Source organism: Juglans microcarpa x Juglans regia, chromosome 4S (genome assembly GCF_004785595.1).
Source record: "Juglans microcarpa x Juglans regia isolate MS1-56 chromosome 4S, Jm3101_v1.0, whole genome shotgun sequence".
Lineage (NCBI taxonomy): Eukaryota > Viridiplantae > Streptophyta > Magnoliopsida > Fagales > Juglandaceae > Juglans > Juglans microcarpa x Juglans regia.
The window spans coordinates 10,896,956-10,913,659 of record NC_054601.1 but is presented as its reverse complement, the minus strand read 5'-3'; the positions used below and the strand labels follow the sequence as shown (position 1 = coordinate 10,913,659).

The 16,704-nt window shown below is 41.6% G+C and overlaps 1 protein-coding gene across 1 annotated transcript; it reads left to right on the top strand.

Annotated features, from left to right (window-relative positions):
• The first annotated feature begins 1,244 nt into the window (after nt 1-1,244).
• Nucleotides 1,245-1,727, top strand: LOC121262033. Its single transcript, XM_041164470.1, has one exon. It carries the CDS (start codon nt 1,245-1,247, stop codon nt 1,725-1,727), a length of 483 nt encoding a protein of 160 aa, XP_041020404.1.
• The last annotated feature ends 14,977 nt before the right edge of the window (nt 1,728-16,704 follow it).

The following is a 16,704-nucleotide window of genomic DNA, read 5'->3' as shown; positions in this document are numbered from 1 at the left end:
TTTTGGCACATTATGAGAAGTGGGGGGTGGAAGACAGAGACAAGAAAAACAAATGGCAAGATTTAGAGAAGTGATGGAGGACGGGGGGACTATTTGATTTGGGATGGAAATGAGACAAGTTTACTTGGAGTAACAAGCATGGGGACGAGTCTTTCACCAAAGAAAGGCTGGATAAAGTAGTGGCCAACTCAATCTGGAAAGGAATTTTCAAAGAAGGGTGGGTGCAAGTACTAACAGCCAGGAGTTCAAACCACAGACCAATCCTTCTATACATGAATCAGAGAGTAACAAAAATTCGAGGGAGGATGTTAAAGAGAGGATAAGGGAGTTACGGGGAGCAGTTATAAGAGGCAACTATGAGAAGTACCTGGATTTACCTCCTGTAGTTGGAAGATCAAAGTATAACACTTTTAGATGCATTAAAGAGAGAGTTTGGAAGAAACTTAATAACTAGAAAAATACATTTATGTTAGATGCAAGGAAAGAAGTTCTGATTAAGGCAGTACTCCAAGCAATACTAACTTATACTGTGAGTGAGTTCAAGCTTCCAAAATGTCTATGTAAAGAACAAAACATAATGCTTGCAAAGTTTTGGTGGGGGAACAAACAAAAAGGAAACAATGTGCAATGGTGTTGTTGGGAGAAGATGGAAAAGCAGAAAGAAAAATGTGGACTTGGGTTCAGGGACTTAGAATGTTTTAACATGGCTTTACTGGTCAAGCAGGGGTGGAGATTTATCCAGAATTCAAGTAATACGGTAGCTAAGATTTATAGAGAAAAGTATTTCAGATCATCCTCTTTGTTGGAAGAAAAACTAGACCAGAAACCATCTCTTATATGGAGAAGTGTATGGAATGCAGTGAACCTATTGAGAGAGGGACTAGGATGGATGGTGGGTAATGGAAACAACATTAAGGTGTGGGGACAAAAATGGCTATCTACTCCTTCAACATTTAGCATACAATTCCCAATTTCAATTTTGGATAAAGATGCAAAAGTTAGTGAATAGATGTAGTGTAGAGGAGAATGGAATGAGCAGCTTATTAGAAGAAATTTAATAAGGAAGAAGCAGACCATATTTGTAGCATTCCATTAAGTAGAATGGATATTGAAGACAAGCTAGTGTGGGGCCATTCTAAAAAGGCCTATTCTTAGTTAAAAGTGCGTATTTGTTGGAGTTGGACAGAAAAAAAAAAGAAGGCAAATCTAGGTGAATTTTCTAGGGGAAGAGAAGTGGATAGTAGATGGAGAAGTATATGGGAGCTGAAGGTCCCAAGAATGTTAAACTGCTTATGTGGAAAGTAGGTAATGAGCTGCTAGCTTTTAAGAGGAACCTGTTTCAAAAGAAAATCATAGAAAATCCTTATTACCCTATTTGTAAAAAGGAAGAGGAAACAACCATGCATGTGTTATGGCAGTGCCCTATAGCAAGTGATGTATGGTCAGAATTCCATAGTGTGGTGCAGAAGTGGAACAAGAATGAAGATGACTTGCTGTCTTTGTGGGAGAGATTAATGGAAAGGGTGAGTAAGGTTGAAATGGAAGAGATAGCTACTGTTATGAGGAGCCTATGGTTGAGAAGAAATGAATTCATATTTGAAGGGAAGTTCAAAAGTCCAAGTCAAGTGGTTAGGACAGCAAGGGAAGGGCTCAATGAATTCCGAATGGCTCAACAAAATGTAAAGGAAAGACAAGATAGAAGTGAAGAAAGGAGGAATCAGAAATAGAAGACGCCAAGGGAGAACTATGTAAAGGCTAATTGGGATGCAGCTATGGATCAAAAAGAAATGAAGATAGGGATAGGGGTAATTATCAGAGATGAGGAGGGGGAAGTCTTGGTTGCATTTGGGGGGGGGGGGGGGGGGGTGAAAAAAGCAATGTAGATCATCCTGCTGTTGCGAAAAGCTATGCTTTGTGGAAAGCCATGGAAGTATATAGGGATTTGAATTTGAAACAGGTAATTTTTGAAGGGGATGCTCAAGTTATAGTCAATGCAATGAATGATGTGAAAGAAAATCTATCCTATTATGGAAGCATTATAGAAGCTGTCAATAAGATGCTGAATACAAGAGAAGGATGGATTGTCGAGTTTGTGTATAGAAATTCAAACGAGGCAACATATATTTTAGCAAAGGAAGCTTTACTTTTAAACAGAGTTAGTTTGGATAGAAGAGGCACCAGCTTGTATTGGATGTATTACATAGGAGAGATCATGTATTGAGTGATATAGTTACTTCAGTAAAGATTACAAAGATTATTTCCAAAAAAAAAAAAGAGTCCCTAACCTTAGATTTTTAAACTGTGAGTTGCCCCCATCTCACCAGCCATTAACATGTGAAGTCCCATGTGTTGTAATATTAGTGTATGAAGTTTACGTGCCACCAAAAGCTATGATCTTCCCACTCCTAGCTATATCTACCTGCCTTCCTCGAATGTAGATTTAGAGGCAAAGTAAATGGATATCTCCATTAAAAGCACCAATTCAATTAATTACAATGTCGCATTATTGGCTTCGACTGTAGCCCCTTAGTCCGGCCAATTGATTATGGTCTCGTAAATAGTAAGTTAAGATGAGATAAATTAATATAAAAATTAAAAGTTAAATAAAATATTATTAGAATATTATTTTTTAAATTATTATTATTTTTAGAATTAAAAAATTAAATTATTTATTATATTTTATGTAAAAATTTAAGAAAGTTATAACGATGGATCAATTATCCTTTTTAATTTTATTTTTCTACATAGTGTTAATTGTAATGAATCTAATGATATTGTTAGTTGGAACTGTAACACCCCATTCCCGTAGGCTAGGAGTGCCACGTATTTTCTATAAAAATAATCCGGTAATAGATCCCATAATTTCATAATTTAAAAAAAAACTGAACTTTTATTATGCGGAAAAATGTCTAATAAAACTGTCTTCCAAAACATTAAATAAAATAAACTGAAATAAATTCATGTTATAAAAACATGTTTATTTTAGAAAGTCTGAACTAAAAAAAAATAAATGCTCCTTCTACTCCTGGCCTGCCTGCTCGTAATCATCATCTTCACCTGGGTGGTTAAAAACATGAAAACAAACTAAAATGAGTCGATGACTCAGTAAGAAATCTATCACAACGTAAACGTAATAAACATAAGATTTTCATAACAACTTTCATGCTGAGCTTAAAATTCATGACTGTTCATACTGATGCTTATGCTATGTATGACTGTTTTAACTTACTGATCTGACTGATTTATCTGATTTAACTGATTTATCTGACTGGCCAACACACTTAACCATGTGTGCAAGGTTGTGCACCAGCCCCACTTCCCGCTGCAGCAAGGGGAACTGCTGATAGTATTCTAGCATACTATGGTGGACCACGACTGAGTTCATGGCTTGCACACCACCCTGAACTGAACTGAACTGCATTGGTACCATGCATCTGAATGGCCATCTTATTAACTGATCTGATATTATCTTACACTTGAATTTAAGATGGCTTACGTGTCTTATACACATGAGATGCATGACATACTATATACATAATCATAAATTCTGAATTTAAACATGATGCGGAATGACATGGTCGTATGCTATGCTAGATGACATGCTTGCATATGACATGAGCGGTTCATAAATAGTGGCTATCAATGAACTGGCTTGGATAATACATACATATAAGCTAACTGTGATGGTCCTAATTTATGATCAAATTTACTTACCTTGATGCGTTTCTTCTTGAATAATACTTCGTAACTTGAGACCTATATTCAATAAATAACTATCACTAAATTGTTTGGAAATAAATAAATGCTAATATCTTACTTAACTAAATTCGGAAATTCTAAAATGTAGTCAAACCAATATTTGTTTAACACTAAAATCAATAATTCATAGTATTTAAATTACTTAAAATACTAATTTATAATTTAGTAGAAATACTCGAGCTATTTTAAATTACTTAAAATACTAATTTATAATTTAGTAGAAATACTCGAGCTATTTTAAAATAATTCACAAAAAGTTAAATTCTTAAACTAAGTTTCATTTCTCAACATAATTATTAAATCTTATAAGAAACTTAATAAATTCCATTAAATTCTTAACATAGAAATTTTATTAAAATCTTACTAAATTGACAAAGGAAATATTAACTCAAATATTAGACTTAAAATTTATACTTTAAAACATATTTCCAATTCTTTAAACATTTTTATTAAAATGAAGCTTTAACTAACTATATTTATTTAACAAAACTAAACTCAACTAGTAATATTAAACTCAATAAAATCACTAAAATAATTAATGAAATAAAATAAGATCAAGTCTAACTTAAAATATAAGTTCAATCAAACATTATTATAATCTGCAAAAAGTCAAAACTCTGGCCCATAAATATAATACTGTACTACATGAGCCCAAACAGGAAATAAGCCCATCCCAACCTCATACGGGCCTAAGGCCCAAGGCCCATCAAAAAGAAACCCACGGGTTCTTCAAGAACCCGAGTACACGACATTCAAATAACACAAAGAGTAGAGAGAAAGGGTCTGCGATGGTCCGAAACTCACCAAGAGGGAGGGGCTGACTCGGCAACGGCCCTGGGTGGTTGGGAGTGGCCGGCGGCGCGACTGGGGGTTCCTATGGTGGTGCGGCACCTAGTGAGAGAAAGAGAGAGAGAGTTTAGAGAGAGGAACTACTAAACCGAAACCAAGAGAGAGAGAGAGAGCTGTGGCGGCCGAGGCCTTACCAGAGAAATGAGTGGCTCGACGGGGGTTGTGGGTCGGCGGCTTCTGTGTCGTCGAGGAGAGGTTCGGCGCCTCTTGAGGTGGCCACCGAGGAGAAGGGGCGACGGCACTGGTTCGGCAACAGGGGTTTTTCGCAACTCACAAGTTTGTCTTCTCATGTACAGGTAAGCACGTTTTATAATGGTAGGTGATAGAGAATTAGAGAAACCCTAGAAAAGCATAGACGTGCACGTGCAAGAGAGTGGAGACGTGCATGTATAGAAGATACTAGGCAACAGAGTTGGTGTTCCACTAGGACGTTAGCAAAACAAACAAAATCACCGAGAGAAACATACGGGTTGGGTGGTTTGAAGTTCTCAACAGAGGCTAACAAAGTGATGAGGTTCGGTGACTAGAAGAAAAATTTTAAACTTTAAATTTCAAAACAAAACCGTAGTAAACATAATCTGATACACTTTAGAAATCCTTATTAAAACAAAATTCTAACAAATCATAAATCGTAACTATAATAGAAAATATAAAGATAAAGTACATATAAATTCTGATAAAACTATAATCATAAAAATATAAATTCTAAAAATATAAGTTTACTAGAAAAATTACTTATATACCCTAAAACCAAAACTGGTATGTCACAGGAACTCTCTATCTTCTGTTCTTGTGCACCTAATTCATTTTATTGCAATGATAATTAAAAAGAAAGAGGAAATCCCTCGGATTGAAAGCTCCCAACTCTTGAGATATCTTGCTGATTACATGGGTGGCAATAGCAGTAGCACCCTTTCGAGGTTTCTAAAACACAATGTAAAAATGCGTATAAAAAAAGAGAGAAAAATAAATACAGTAAGAAAAATAGAGGCAAGAATAATTATATTAAAAATAAAAACAAAATTTGAGAGTTGCTTTAAAGCTAAAGGCTTGTTTGGAAAGTTGAACTTTTAAAAAAGTTAAACTCATTTCAATTTAAAAAAATTAAATTAATTTTAAAAGAACCTATAAAATATTATTATTCACAATTTAACTCAATTCATCTCAACGTCCAAACGTAAGTTGGGATAAGTTAAATTTAGTTCAACAACCAAATGCAACCAAAAGTATCTTAGAATTCTATAAATAATAATGAAATAGTTCAAGTAAAGATGTTAGTAGGAGAGTTTCAAACTATGACTCAATTAGAAGGAAAACTTGGTTATGAGTAAGGGTGTTACTAGGAGAGTTTCAATCACTAACCATCTCTTTACACCCTTTTTATGAGGAGAAAAAACTAAAAACCCACAAAAAAATACTCTCCCTCAATTATATATAAATAGAAAGTCATATATCCAGAAATTTTTTCAAGGTATTAATAATTTAGTTTCTGTATCTACAGACGGAAGATCAGAAGAAGCCGCCCAAAACGCCAACTGAATGCCCGCAGTAATCAGTTGTCACCATAGAGTCAGCTTAATGTCAGCAAACCAACCACTCCACCTAACACGAACGCTACCATACAGCCAACTGAGAGAATAAAGCGTACCATAATTTCATTAGGCCCAGAGCTAACCCAAGACCACAAACCGCTGCCAGAATCCAAACCTTAACTTCAAATGGAAGCTAGGGAGCTGGTCAATGAGATGAGAATGCAGAACACATCCATTACAGTTTGACAGCTACCAGAAGCCTCAATCGATTTTAGGACTGTAACAGGAACATCTTCAAGCTGATGATACACGCATATCATAATGCCGGGTAGAAGAAGCACCATGTAAATATTGTCCAACGAAACGACCACCTGAGAATCGGAATCTCTCTTCAGCCTAGCGCTGAATATATATAATTGTCACTCGATCTTCAAAATACAACCGCGAATGGATTCACCAGGGCTCACATGGCAGTCATCTTGTATTTAGCAATCCGCAAAATCCAACTTGACGAGTGAATTGGTGCTATTGTTGATCTAGAACAGGAAGTGCTGGACGTGGTCTTACAACATTGAGGACGCCTCTCGCAGTTGCCTGTTAAGAGAGACAATATTGTCAGCAAAGTTATAAGCCACATGTTATGAGTAAAAGAAAACATCGGCAAGGAATACCTCAGAAAAGGAATTGAAGTTTAGATGCAAAAGAAAATGTCTCAGAAATGGAGCTCGTTGACTCCCAGTATAAAGCACAGGAACCGAGCCATAAGCTCTGACCTGCTAACAGCTATTCTCAATGCGGTCTAAATGACTTGTCGAGTTTCGTGCAAGAATGCAAAACGATGTATTGGTGAGGGAGCAGGGCCCTCGGGCTCTACCAACCTATAAGGACCAATCCACAAAGTATAAAGCATAGGAACCGAGCCATGGGCTCTACCCTGCTAACAGCTATTCTCAATGCAGTTTAAATGACTTATCGAGCTTCGTAAAAGGAATCGAAACGATGTGTTGGTGAGGGATCAGGGCCCTCGGGCTCTGCCAACCTATAAGGGCCAATCCACGAAGTATAAAGCACAAGAACCGAGTCATGAGCTTTGACCTGCTAATAGTTATTCTCAACGCAGTCTAAATGACTTGCCAAGCTTCGTGCAAGGATGCGAAACGATGCGTTGGTGAGGGAGCGGGGCCCTCAGGCTCTACCAACCTATAAGGGCCAATCCACAAAATATAAAGCACGAGAACCGACCATGAACTCTAACTTGCTAACAGCTATTCTTAATGCAGTCTAAATGACTTGCCGAGCTTCATGCAAGGATGCGAAACGAAGCGTTGGTGATGGAGCAGGGCTTTCAGCCTTTGCCAACCTATAAGGGCCAATCCACGAAGTATAAAGCATAGGAACCGAGTCATGGGCTCTAACCTGTTAACAACTATTCTCAATGCAGTCTAAATGACTTACCGAGTTTCGTGCAAGGAATCGAAACGATGCATTGGTGAGGGAGCAGGGCCCTCGAGCTCTACTAACCTATAAGGGCCAATCCATGAAGTATAAAGCACAGGAACCGAGCCATGAGCTTTGACCTGCTAATAGCTATTCTCAACGTAATCTAAATGACTTGTCGAGTTTCGTGCAAGAATGAGAAACGATGCATTGGTGAGGGAGCAGGGCCCTCGGGCTCTGCCAACCTGTAAGGGTCAATCCACGAAGTATAAAGCACAAGAACCGAGCTATGAGCTCTGACCTACTAACAGCTATTCTCAACGCAGTCTAAATGACTTGCCGAGATTTGTGCAAGGATGCGAAACGATGCGTTGGTGAGGGAGCAGGGCCCTCGGGCTCTACCAACCTATAAGGGCCAATCCACGAAGTATAAAGCACAGGAACCGAGCCATGAACTCTGACCTGCTAATAGCTATTCTCAACGTAATCTAAATGACTTGCCGAGCTTCGTGCAAGGATGCGAAATGATGCATTGGTGAGGGAGCAAGGCCCTCGGGCTCTGCCAACCTATAAGGGTCAATCCACGAAGTATAAAGCACAGGAACCGAGTTATGAGCTCTGACCTACTAACAGCTATTCTCAACGCAGTCTAAATGACTTGCTGAGATTTGTGCAAGGATGTTAAACGATGCATTGGTGAGGGCACGACTCTCGAGCTCTGCAAACCTATAAGGGCCAATCCATGAAATATAAAGCACAGGAATCAAGCCATGAGCTCTGACCTGCTAATAGCTATTCTCAACTTAATCTAAATGACTTGCCGAGCTTCATGCAAGGATGCTAAACGATGCGTTGGTGAGGAAGCAGGACCCTCGAGCTCTGCCAACCTATAAAGGTCAATCCACGAAGTATAAAGCACAAGAACTGAGTCATGAGCTCCGACCTGCTATTCTCAACGCAGTCTAAATGACTTGCGGAGTTTCGTGCAAGTATGCTAAAAGATGCGTTGGTGAGGGAGCAGGGCCTTCGGGCTCTACCAACCTATAAGGGTCAATTCACGAAGTATAAAGCACAGGAACTGAGCTATGAGCTTTGACTTGCTAACAGCTATTCTCAACGCAGTCTAAATGACTTGCTGAGCTTCGTGCAAGGATGTTAAACGATGCATTGGTGAGGGCACGACTCTCGAGCTCTGCAAACCTATAAGGGTCAATCCACGAAGTATAAAGCACGAAAACCGAGCCATGAGCTCTGACCTGTTAACAACTATTCTCAACGTAGTTCAGGTGACTCGCCGAGTTTCATGCAAAGATGCGATACCGAATGGTTAGATACACAAATTATTTTATTAAATTTACAAATCTGACCTTCGTAGGATACAAGCCCAGTCGCTTGATTGAACGAAGCAAAAGTTAACGGAAAAATGGCAGCTCGGTAAAACTCCATGCTAGTGGACTTTTCATAGCTTGGATTCAAAAAGCTCAATATACAAGAGTAGAATAAAAGCAAGAAGTCATGCAAACAGAAATACAAAAACATCATAAAGGCCTTTTATTTCCCAAACAGGGTTACAAATAGGGTTACAAGAAGAATATTATATCAACAAGGGCAACAAAAATAGAAAGAAAAATCTTGTCCGGATAAAAACAAGATGATCAACAGTGGAATATCTCCATCAGGGAGGAAGACGTCTAGTGGAATCCCGTTCAGGCCAGATAGAACAGGGAGATCAGCATTGCAATATCTCCATCAGAAAGGATGGCATTTAGTGGAATCCCACTCTGGCCAGACGGAATAGGGAGATCGACAGAGGGACCTCTATCTTAGAGAAGATGGGTGCACTGTAGATCCGAGTTCGTCTGAGCAGAACTAGGATGCTCAGCAGTACAACTACATCCCTACGCAGCACCAAATGGGGCGCTCATTTTTCTTCTCAAGAAGAGGGGAGTCCAATGGCACCCCACCCAAGTTCTCAGGAGAGTGAACTGGGTTCAGGGTTGAAAGGGAGGGGGCATCCTAGGGAATAGACGATTGGTAGGGAGGCAAGAGGAATCAACTCCGAAGATTTGATTGCCACCTTGAACCGTTTGTTCCTGTCCTCCTCAGCCGCAGCTGCCATACCACCACCTTGTTCCTACTCCGTACAGGACTCATAGGCAATGAGCTCCTATACAACACTTACGAGGGTTGGCCCCCGTAAGCAAGGGGCAAGAACAAGCGAGGCACCATAAGCAAAAGGGCAAGGACAAGAGATATGGGAAGTTTGCTTCTTTTTTGATATTCAAACCGCCATAACCAGCGACAGCCTGAACACTAAACGAGAAGGCATCGCCCTTTGTAAAACACGAAAGGAAAGAAGAAAGCCATGAGAGATTGCCAAGTTTGGGAGAATAAAGAAAGAGATGAAATGGGATGAATTCTCCAGAAAAAGGGAAGAGCCCTCTTTTATAGGCGAGAGTGATGTTTAACATTCCAGGGTACCATGACTCCTAAGACCTCCCTGGGCGACCATGTGTCTCCAAGACCCCCCGAATTGCCCATGTGTCTTTCATGGGAAATCATAGACCCTTGAGATTCAAAAAAGGTAGAAACCGCAACTAGCGCATTACGCGGAGTTCTTGGAGCAATTAATAAGAAGAGTAAATGCGAAAACCGCAACTAGCGTATTATGCAGAGTTCATGGAGCAATTAATAAGAAGATTAAATGCGGAAATCCCAACCGGCGCATTTCACGAAGTTCATGAAGAAGTTAATGACTGGGTTAAATGCAGAAACTTCAACCGACGTGCTACACAAAGTTCATGGAAAAGTTAATGATAGAATTAAAGGTAAGCGTGACTGCACTGACGGAACTAGAACAGCATTCAAGGTAAACAGGGAATGAAAAGACGTTAATAAAAGTAGATCAGGATCAACGTGGAATCAACAGTAGGTCAAGACGCCCACGTGTGTAAAAGTGGAGCCGCACTAAAAACCCAGTAGAGTGACGCCTCGCAGTAAGACACTATGCATTCAGTAAAAAGATTGATGCGCGGTAAACGCTTGAACATGAGCTCAACAGTGAAGAACTACAAAATGCAACAGGCAGAAGAGGGAGAGAAGTCAAAAGCTTCGAATCGGCCGAACTCGGATAAACAAAGGTATATTATTTTGTGCAAGTTATCAAAGTTACATCAAAGACCAAATGCAGGTCTGAAAAGAGAGAAGATAGCACACAAATTATCAGCATACGTCCACACATATATGAAGACTCGACAAGGATCTAGATTAGTGCGAAGAATTGCCACTCGGCAATCACCCCTACAAAGAGTGCTTGCTCGGTACCCATCTATACGAGAGGGTCCTACTCGCCGCTCTGATTGATAATATTATCAACCGTAAGATAATATGATCAATCCCTATCAACAATGAATCGTGATGTACAGTCCAATGAAGAAAAGCTAGCAAATACAGTAAGCAATAAAAAAAATAAATAAAGAGATATATGCAAAATCAAAAGGCACCATTTTCATTGGTATTGTCAAGATTACATAAGAAAACCAACAGATACGTAGCACGAGCAATAGAAGGGGAGCTGTAAACTAAGAAGGGGAATCGCGGAAGGCTAAGGGCATTTCCTTTACACCCCACGTCAACATTTCCTCATAAGTGAATGTTTTTGGCGAGAGCTTTCGAAGATTCAGAGTACGAAGATCGGTCTCTGGATTTTCAAGAAGCACCTCCTGAAGACGCTCGAGACCTTCTTTATACCCATTGATCCAGGCTCTATTACGAAGGGCGGGGGCCTGTCTGAGTTGGGACTCAAGCTGGTATGCGCGGTCCCGAGCTGCCTCCAGAGAAGACTCTAGACTGGAAACTGAGACCCGGGCTAAAGCCCTTGTTATATCTCCTCGCCTAGCTATCCCCAAGTATTTGTGGAACATGTGACATCGAACCTTGATGGCACGTTTCTTGTCATTCGCCAATGTTTTGACGGTTTCTTCACTTTGCCTCAGCGCTTCTTGAGTGGACTCCAGCTCGCACTCCAACCTCTGGACCTCGGCTTGGGCATCTCCCCTCTCGGTAAAGAGAAGATCGGACTGGACTCGAAGATCCTCAAGATCTTTCTTTGCAGATTCTAAATCTTCGATTGTTGAGGACATCTTCATTCGGATTATATCCATCTCCACATCCTTCAGTTGGATCTCCTTGTCTTTAAGCTCGAGCTCCATGGCCATTACCTTCATCGTATGCTCCATTTTCTCGGCCTCTTTTAGTTGAGCACGGATCTTCTAATGGCAGAGCGCTTTGTCTCCTCTCAGGGATTCATTCTCCACCTCTAGAGCACAGAGGTCACCCATCAGCTTCTCTCCTCGAAGGTTCATCAGCTTGTTTAACGCCCCTTGAGTTTTAAAATCTTCTTCAAGAGCCTCCCGCTCTCGAGAAACCATATTGGCTAGCTGATCGGTGGCCCTAGAAATCAACAGTAACAAAATTTATTAGCAAAGTATGAAAGACCGAAACAGCAATAAAGGAGAGGTACTTACATTGGCAAAAATGGGTCTGAACTTCCGAGCTTGAGCTTCAAAAGATTCCGCCTGAGCTTTCTTATAACTTGGCCCAGGCTCCTGCGAATCTCCTTGCCCTGAGGAAGAGGAAGGTCCTGCACACACTAGCGGCAGCACGACATCAGTAGAAATGTAAGGCAAGCCGGAATCCTCCTCGTGTTGATAAGGGACTCTGACTTGAGGATCCTGCGGAGAGACGAACTGAGAATTTGGCTATTCCTCAGCCTGGGCCGAACTCTCGCCCTGGGCAGCCCCCGAGCAGGGGGGACTGCAAGCAGGTGAAGAATCGTCCTCCACCTCCACTATGACAACGTCGTGTTGAAACAAAGGAGAAGACTCAGCTTGAGGAACTGTGCTTTCCTGAGACGAATAATTAGCTCGGTATAAAACAATTCGAGCAAGAATTAAAAAAAAAAAGAAACAAAGAAGTGAAAACAAATACCTCAACGACGCCAATCAGAGGGGTAACTTCTGGGATTGTTAAGAGCTTCGTTGGCAAGTGACTCTCACTTCTATTCTTTACTTTATTATTACTTTTCACCTACTTTTTACTATATTTTATTATTTCTTTTTCATTACTTTTCACTACTATTCACAAACATTCTCAACACTTCTCAGGTATTCTTACTATCCAAATCAAGCCTGAAACTTCAGGAGGAACTGGGTCCATAGCCCCCTCGGGGCGCGGCTTTGTAGTCTCAAGCTATTCGACAGCCTTCGCAAAGCATGGCACCATGATCTCAAGAGGAGCTAGCCCCTCGTCTCCAACATGGGAGATGGAGACTGTTGGAATGGGAATCGAAGGACCATTGGGGGAAGCCAGATTGGAGAGCTCCAGGGGTGAAATGGGGGAGTTAGTTAAACACTCCCCGAAGGATGCCTCAACCTCGACGAGCATTTCCTCAAAGCGTGTTGGTGGCTTGCGCAAGGGAATCTCCTCCTGAAGGAGAGTTTCCTCAAAGGAGGAAAAAACTCACATTGCCGGACTGGGACCCCGAGGCATTGAGTGGTCGAAGTCGTGCCTCGGGGTCCCAGTCCGAAGCAAAAAGAAAATCAATGACAACATTTGCCCCATCTCCCCTAGCGAGACCTGGAGAGGAAGGATCAATGCTATCATTTTTTGCTTAAAAGAATGTAACAAAAAGAAGAAATTTAGAAATCTCAAAGAGTTACATTCAAAAGGGTTGTTTTTTGGAACGGCTCAGTGGGAACTCTCTGCAGTTTGGTTAGATTTTCCCTTTGAAGGAGCTCGGTGAGAACTACTCTTAGGAGCAGCTAAGTGAGAATTGCCCTCCGAGGCAGTTCGACGAAAACTACCCTTAGGAGTAGCTCGGTGGGAACTACTCTTCGGAGCGGCTTGGCGAGAATTGTCCTCTGGGGCCACTTGCCGAGAGCCCCCTTTCTTTTTATGAGGAGCATTTGGCTCAGTTGGATGCGAAGAAGTGGCAGGGATCTCCTTGGTAGGTACTGACTGGGTGAGAACGGAAATCCCTTCCTCTGTACAGGACCACTTGGTGGGATTACCTTCAGGTGGAGAAGCCACACGACACTTCTCTCTTGGAGGAGAGAATGAACCCGATAAGAAGTCTCGACCTAACACATATGCGCAATGCGGGAGAACAATATAGCGGCGAATATACTCGTCGTTCATTAACGAGTCAGATTCGGTTAGGTCTCGATGAGCCGCTACCCAAGACATTACAGAAGCAATCCTAAATTCCTCTCTCTTCGATAATGTAATAGCGAGAGATTTGGTGGTCGGAACCTTACCCCAAATGGATTGAACAGGGAACTCATTGTATTCACGCTCCCCCTCCGGGCATTCCCAGTCTGAGCCCCTAACAAAGAAGAATTGCCGGTGCCACTCCTTTATTGAAGAGTAATGCCTCTCCAAAATAGTGAAGCATTTTTCGGCAGAATAGGATTAGAAGCTACAAATATTCCCATCAAGCCGATTGATTCGATACACACTCAGAAACTCCCGAGTAGTTAGGTCAGGGTAATCTTCTGAGCTACTCAAAACAATTCGAAAGGCCACACAACTGGCCATGATTAAAGGCTAGGCATTAAAGTTGAGTTGCATCGGAGTTAGTTTCAAGAAATCCAGAATGTCACTCACCAGACGGCAAAATGGCAGACGCAATCCAATCGGAAAACATGTGAGGATAAAGGGCCACCTTTGTCGACAGGCCATCCTCGTCCACCATTGTAATGCGAGGTTAAGGGATTTCCAGAACAGTTCCAGCAGAAATGGGGAACTCTCTGTAGAACGAACAAAGTTTGTTATTAGTCATAATTGACGTCCACCGTTTCCTAGCATAATAACTAAATTGGGCCTTATTCGCGCTTCGTTTAGTCATGGTAAGAGTAGACGGAAGAATTGGAGTGTCTTTTAGGGCTTCAAAGAAACTTTTAGGGCTTCAGAGAAACAAAGGAGGAGGACGAGACGAAGACGAAAGGGAAGAAAGAGAAGAATGAATGAGGAAGAAGAAATAAATATGAACGGCGTGATGGAAAGGTTAGATATCCAAAACGGTGGCACAAAATTCAAAGGGACGCCTCGACTATAGGAATACGAAGTAACGTTTACCTACTGCACGCATACGTGGAACGAACCAATCCTGAGCAACATTGGCACACTAGAAAGCAACTTTAATTAATGAAGACGACGTTAATGATTATGGAGAGATCGGTCCGCATCAACAGTAAATAGGCGAGTGTCCTTTCACCTTTTGCATAACCAAGTCAGAGATCTAAAGAGAGAAGGGAACTTAGAATTTCCAGCTCATATGTGTGATAAAAATTCGTGGGGTATTGTGAAGGGAGAAAATTCCTTACATTGGGTCAAGAGCAGGGCCCAAGTTACAACCTAGATATGAGGTCTGGGTGGAACTGGGCCAAAGACATGGGCAGGATTAGGGCTCAGGTACACAGTAGAATTTGGGTCAGGGCTTGAGTATGATGTCCGGGTTAGATCATGCTAATGGGACAGAAAATGCAAGACGCCGGCAAAGCTTGAGAAGGAAGGAGCATAGCATTCATCACCAGACGAGAGGATTTACTATGGATCACACCCAACATTAATGAGATGGAAGGGACTCGGGATAGGAGATGTGCTGTATTCAATGCGGCCCAGGGCAGAAGGCGTGCCGCATTCAGTGCGGCTCAGAGGAGAAAGAATACCGCATTCAATACGACCCAAGACTCGAGCAATGCACAGCAACCCTGAGTACTTCACAACTTGGTGAGGTGACGACACAGGAGAAGCTTGGTGAATCAACAGCACAAGCATATTATCCCCTACTATGCAATACCCCACTATGGTGGAGACTTGGTCAGCAACTAAAAATAATACACCACCATAACCAGACAAGGTAATCAATCACTATCACCTTACACTCTCGTCCTCATTACTGTTTATTATCTCTTTCGTAACTTAGGCATTGGAAGATCAACGAACCCTGAGGTCCCCCCCTTAATTACTGTGTAGGTGATCGCTCGACACTGCCGGCATGAAGTTGCCCAGGCCCGCGAAACACAACATCAACAATGGGGTACTGACAAGTTATAGAAAATATATTTCTTTCTACATTTCCCCACTTTCTGCATTTCTTCATGTCAACGTGTATGGGGTACTGGCAAGTTGTATAAAATATATAAGATGAAATAAGCAATATTGAAGTAGTACTACATAGCTTGAAATAGAGCAGTCTGTTCTACATTTTAAAGGAAGATCAGATCACATGCTTGTCAATTAATTAGGCCCAGCTGCAAAGTAGGGAAAAAAAAAAATCTAAACTTGAGATCAGGGTTTTTGATCCTCCAATGCATGTAGTCCCACAGAAACCTAGTTCAACAAACTATATCAACAAACAAGCATAAACATGAAGCAGCAAAGCTTGATGAAGAGTATGGACAGATGAAAAATGAGAGAGGAGTTACCGCGTCTTCGTAGCAATTTCTGCAAAGTCCATGATAGCAGAACCAAACAGGGGCTGTGCGATGGAGACTCTCCATGAAAGTAGCTACGAAGCGGCGGCAAGGTGGCTGGGAGGCGGTAGTGTACTGTGGAAGTAGGGAGAAATATTGTGATGAGAGAGAGAGAGAGAATGGATAGAAAAAGCATGATGTGAGGGGGTTTACTCATAAAACGACGTGGGATCGGAGTTGCGGACAGTGGTGCTAAACATCAATCAACTGGGCGGTGGAGGCTTGTTTTCCTCCTCACGGCGTGTTCTGTTGCTGCTTGCGTGGCATTGTGGCCCAACTGCAGCAAGACATGGCCCTCGGTTTGGAGATAATGCTCTGTTCTTCTTACTTAAAACAGAGGCTGCAGAATCGGTACTTATATATATGCAGGTGGTTGCTTGTTCTTAGCGTACTCTCACATGTGGCGTCCGACGCAGATTTCCAAGCACGGAGGGTGGCAGCGCCGTTGGTTGGAGGGACTTCCATTGTGCATGAGAGGCCTCGGCTGCATTGGGTGGTGGTCATACGTGGCTCATGTGATCTGTCATGGCTGATCTTCTCGTGATGCAGCGAAATGGAGTGATGGCGTGAGGTAGAGGCTAATCTAGGTG

Bases quoted from the DNA above. Each gene is read 5' to 3' on its own strand.
- LOC121262033 (XM_041164470.1), top strand. From the start codon at position 1,245: ATGGAGAAGTATATGGGAGCTGAAGGTCCCAAGAATGTTAAACTGCTT.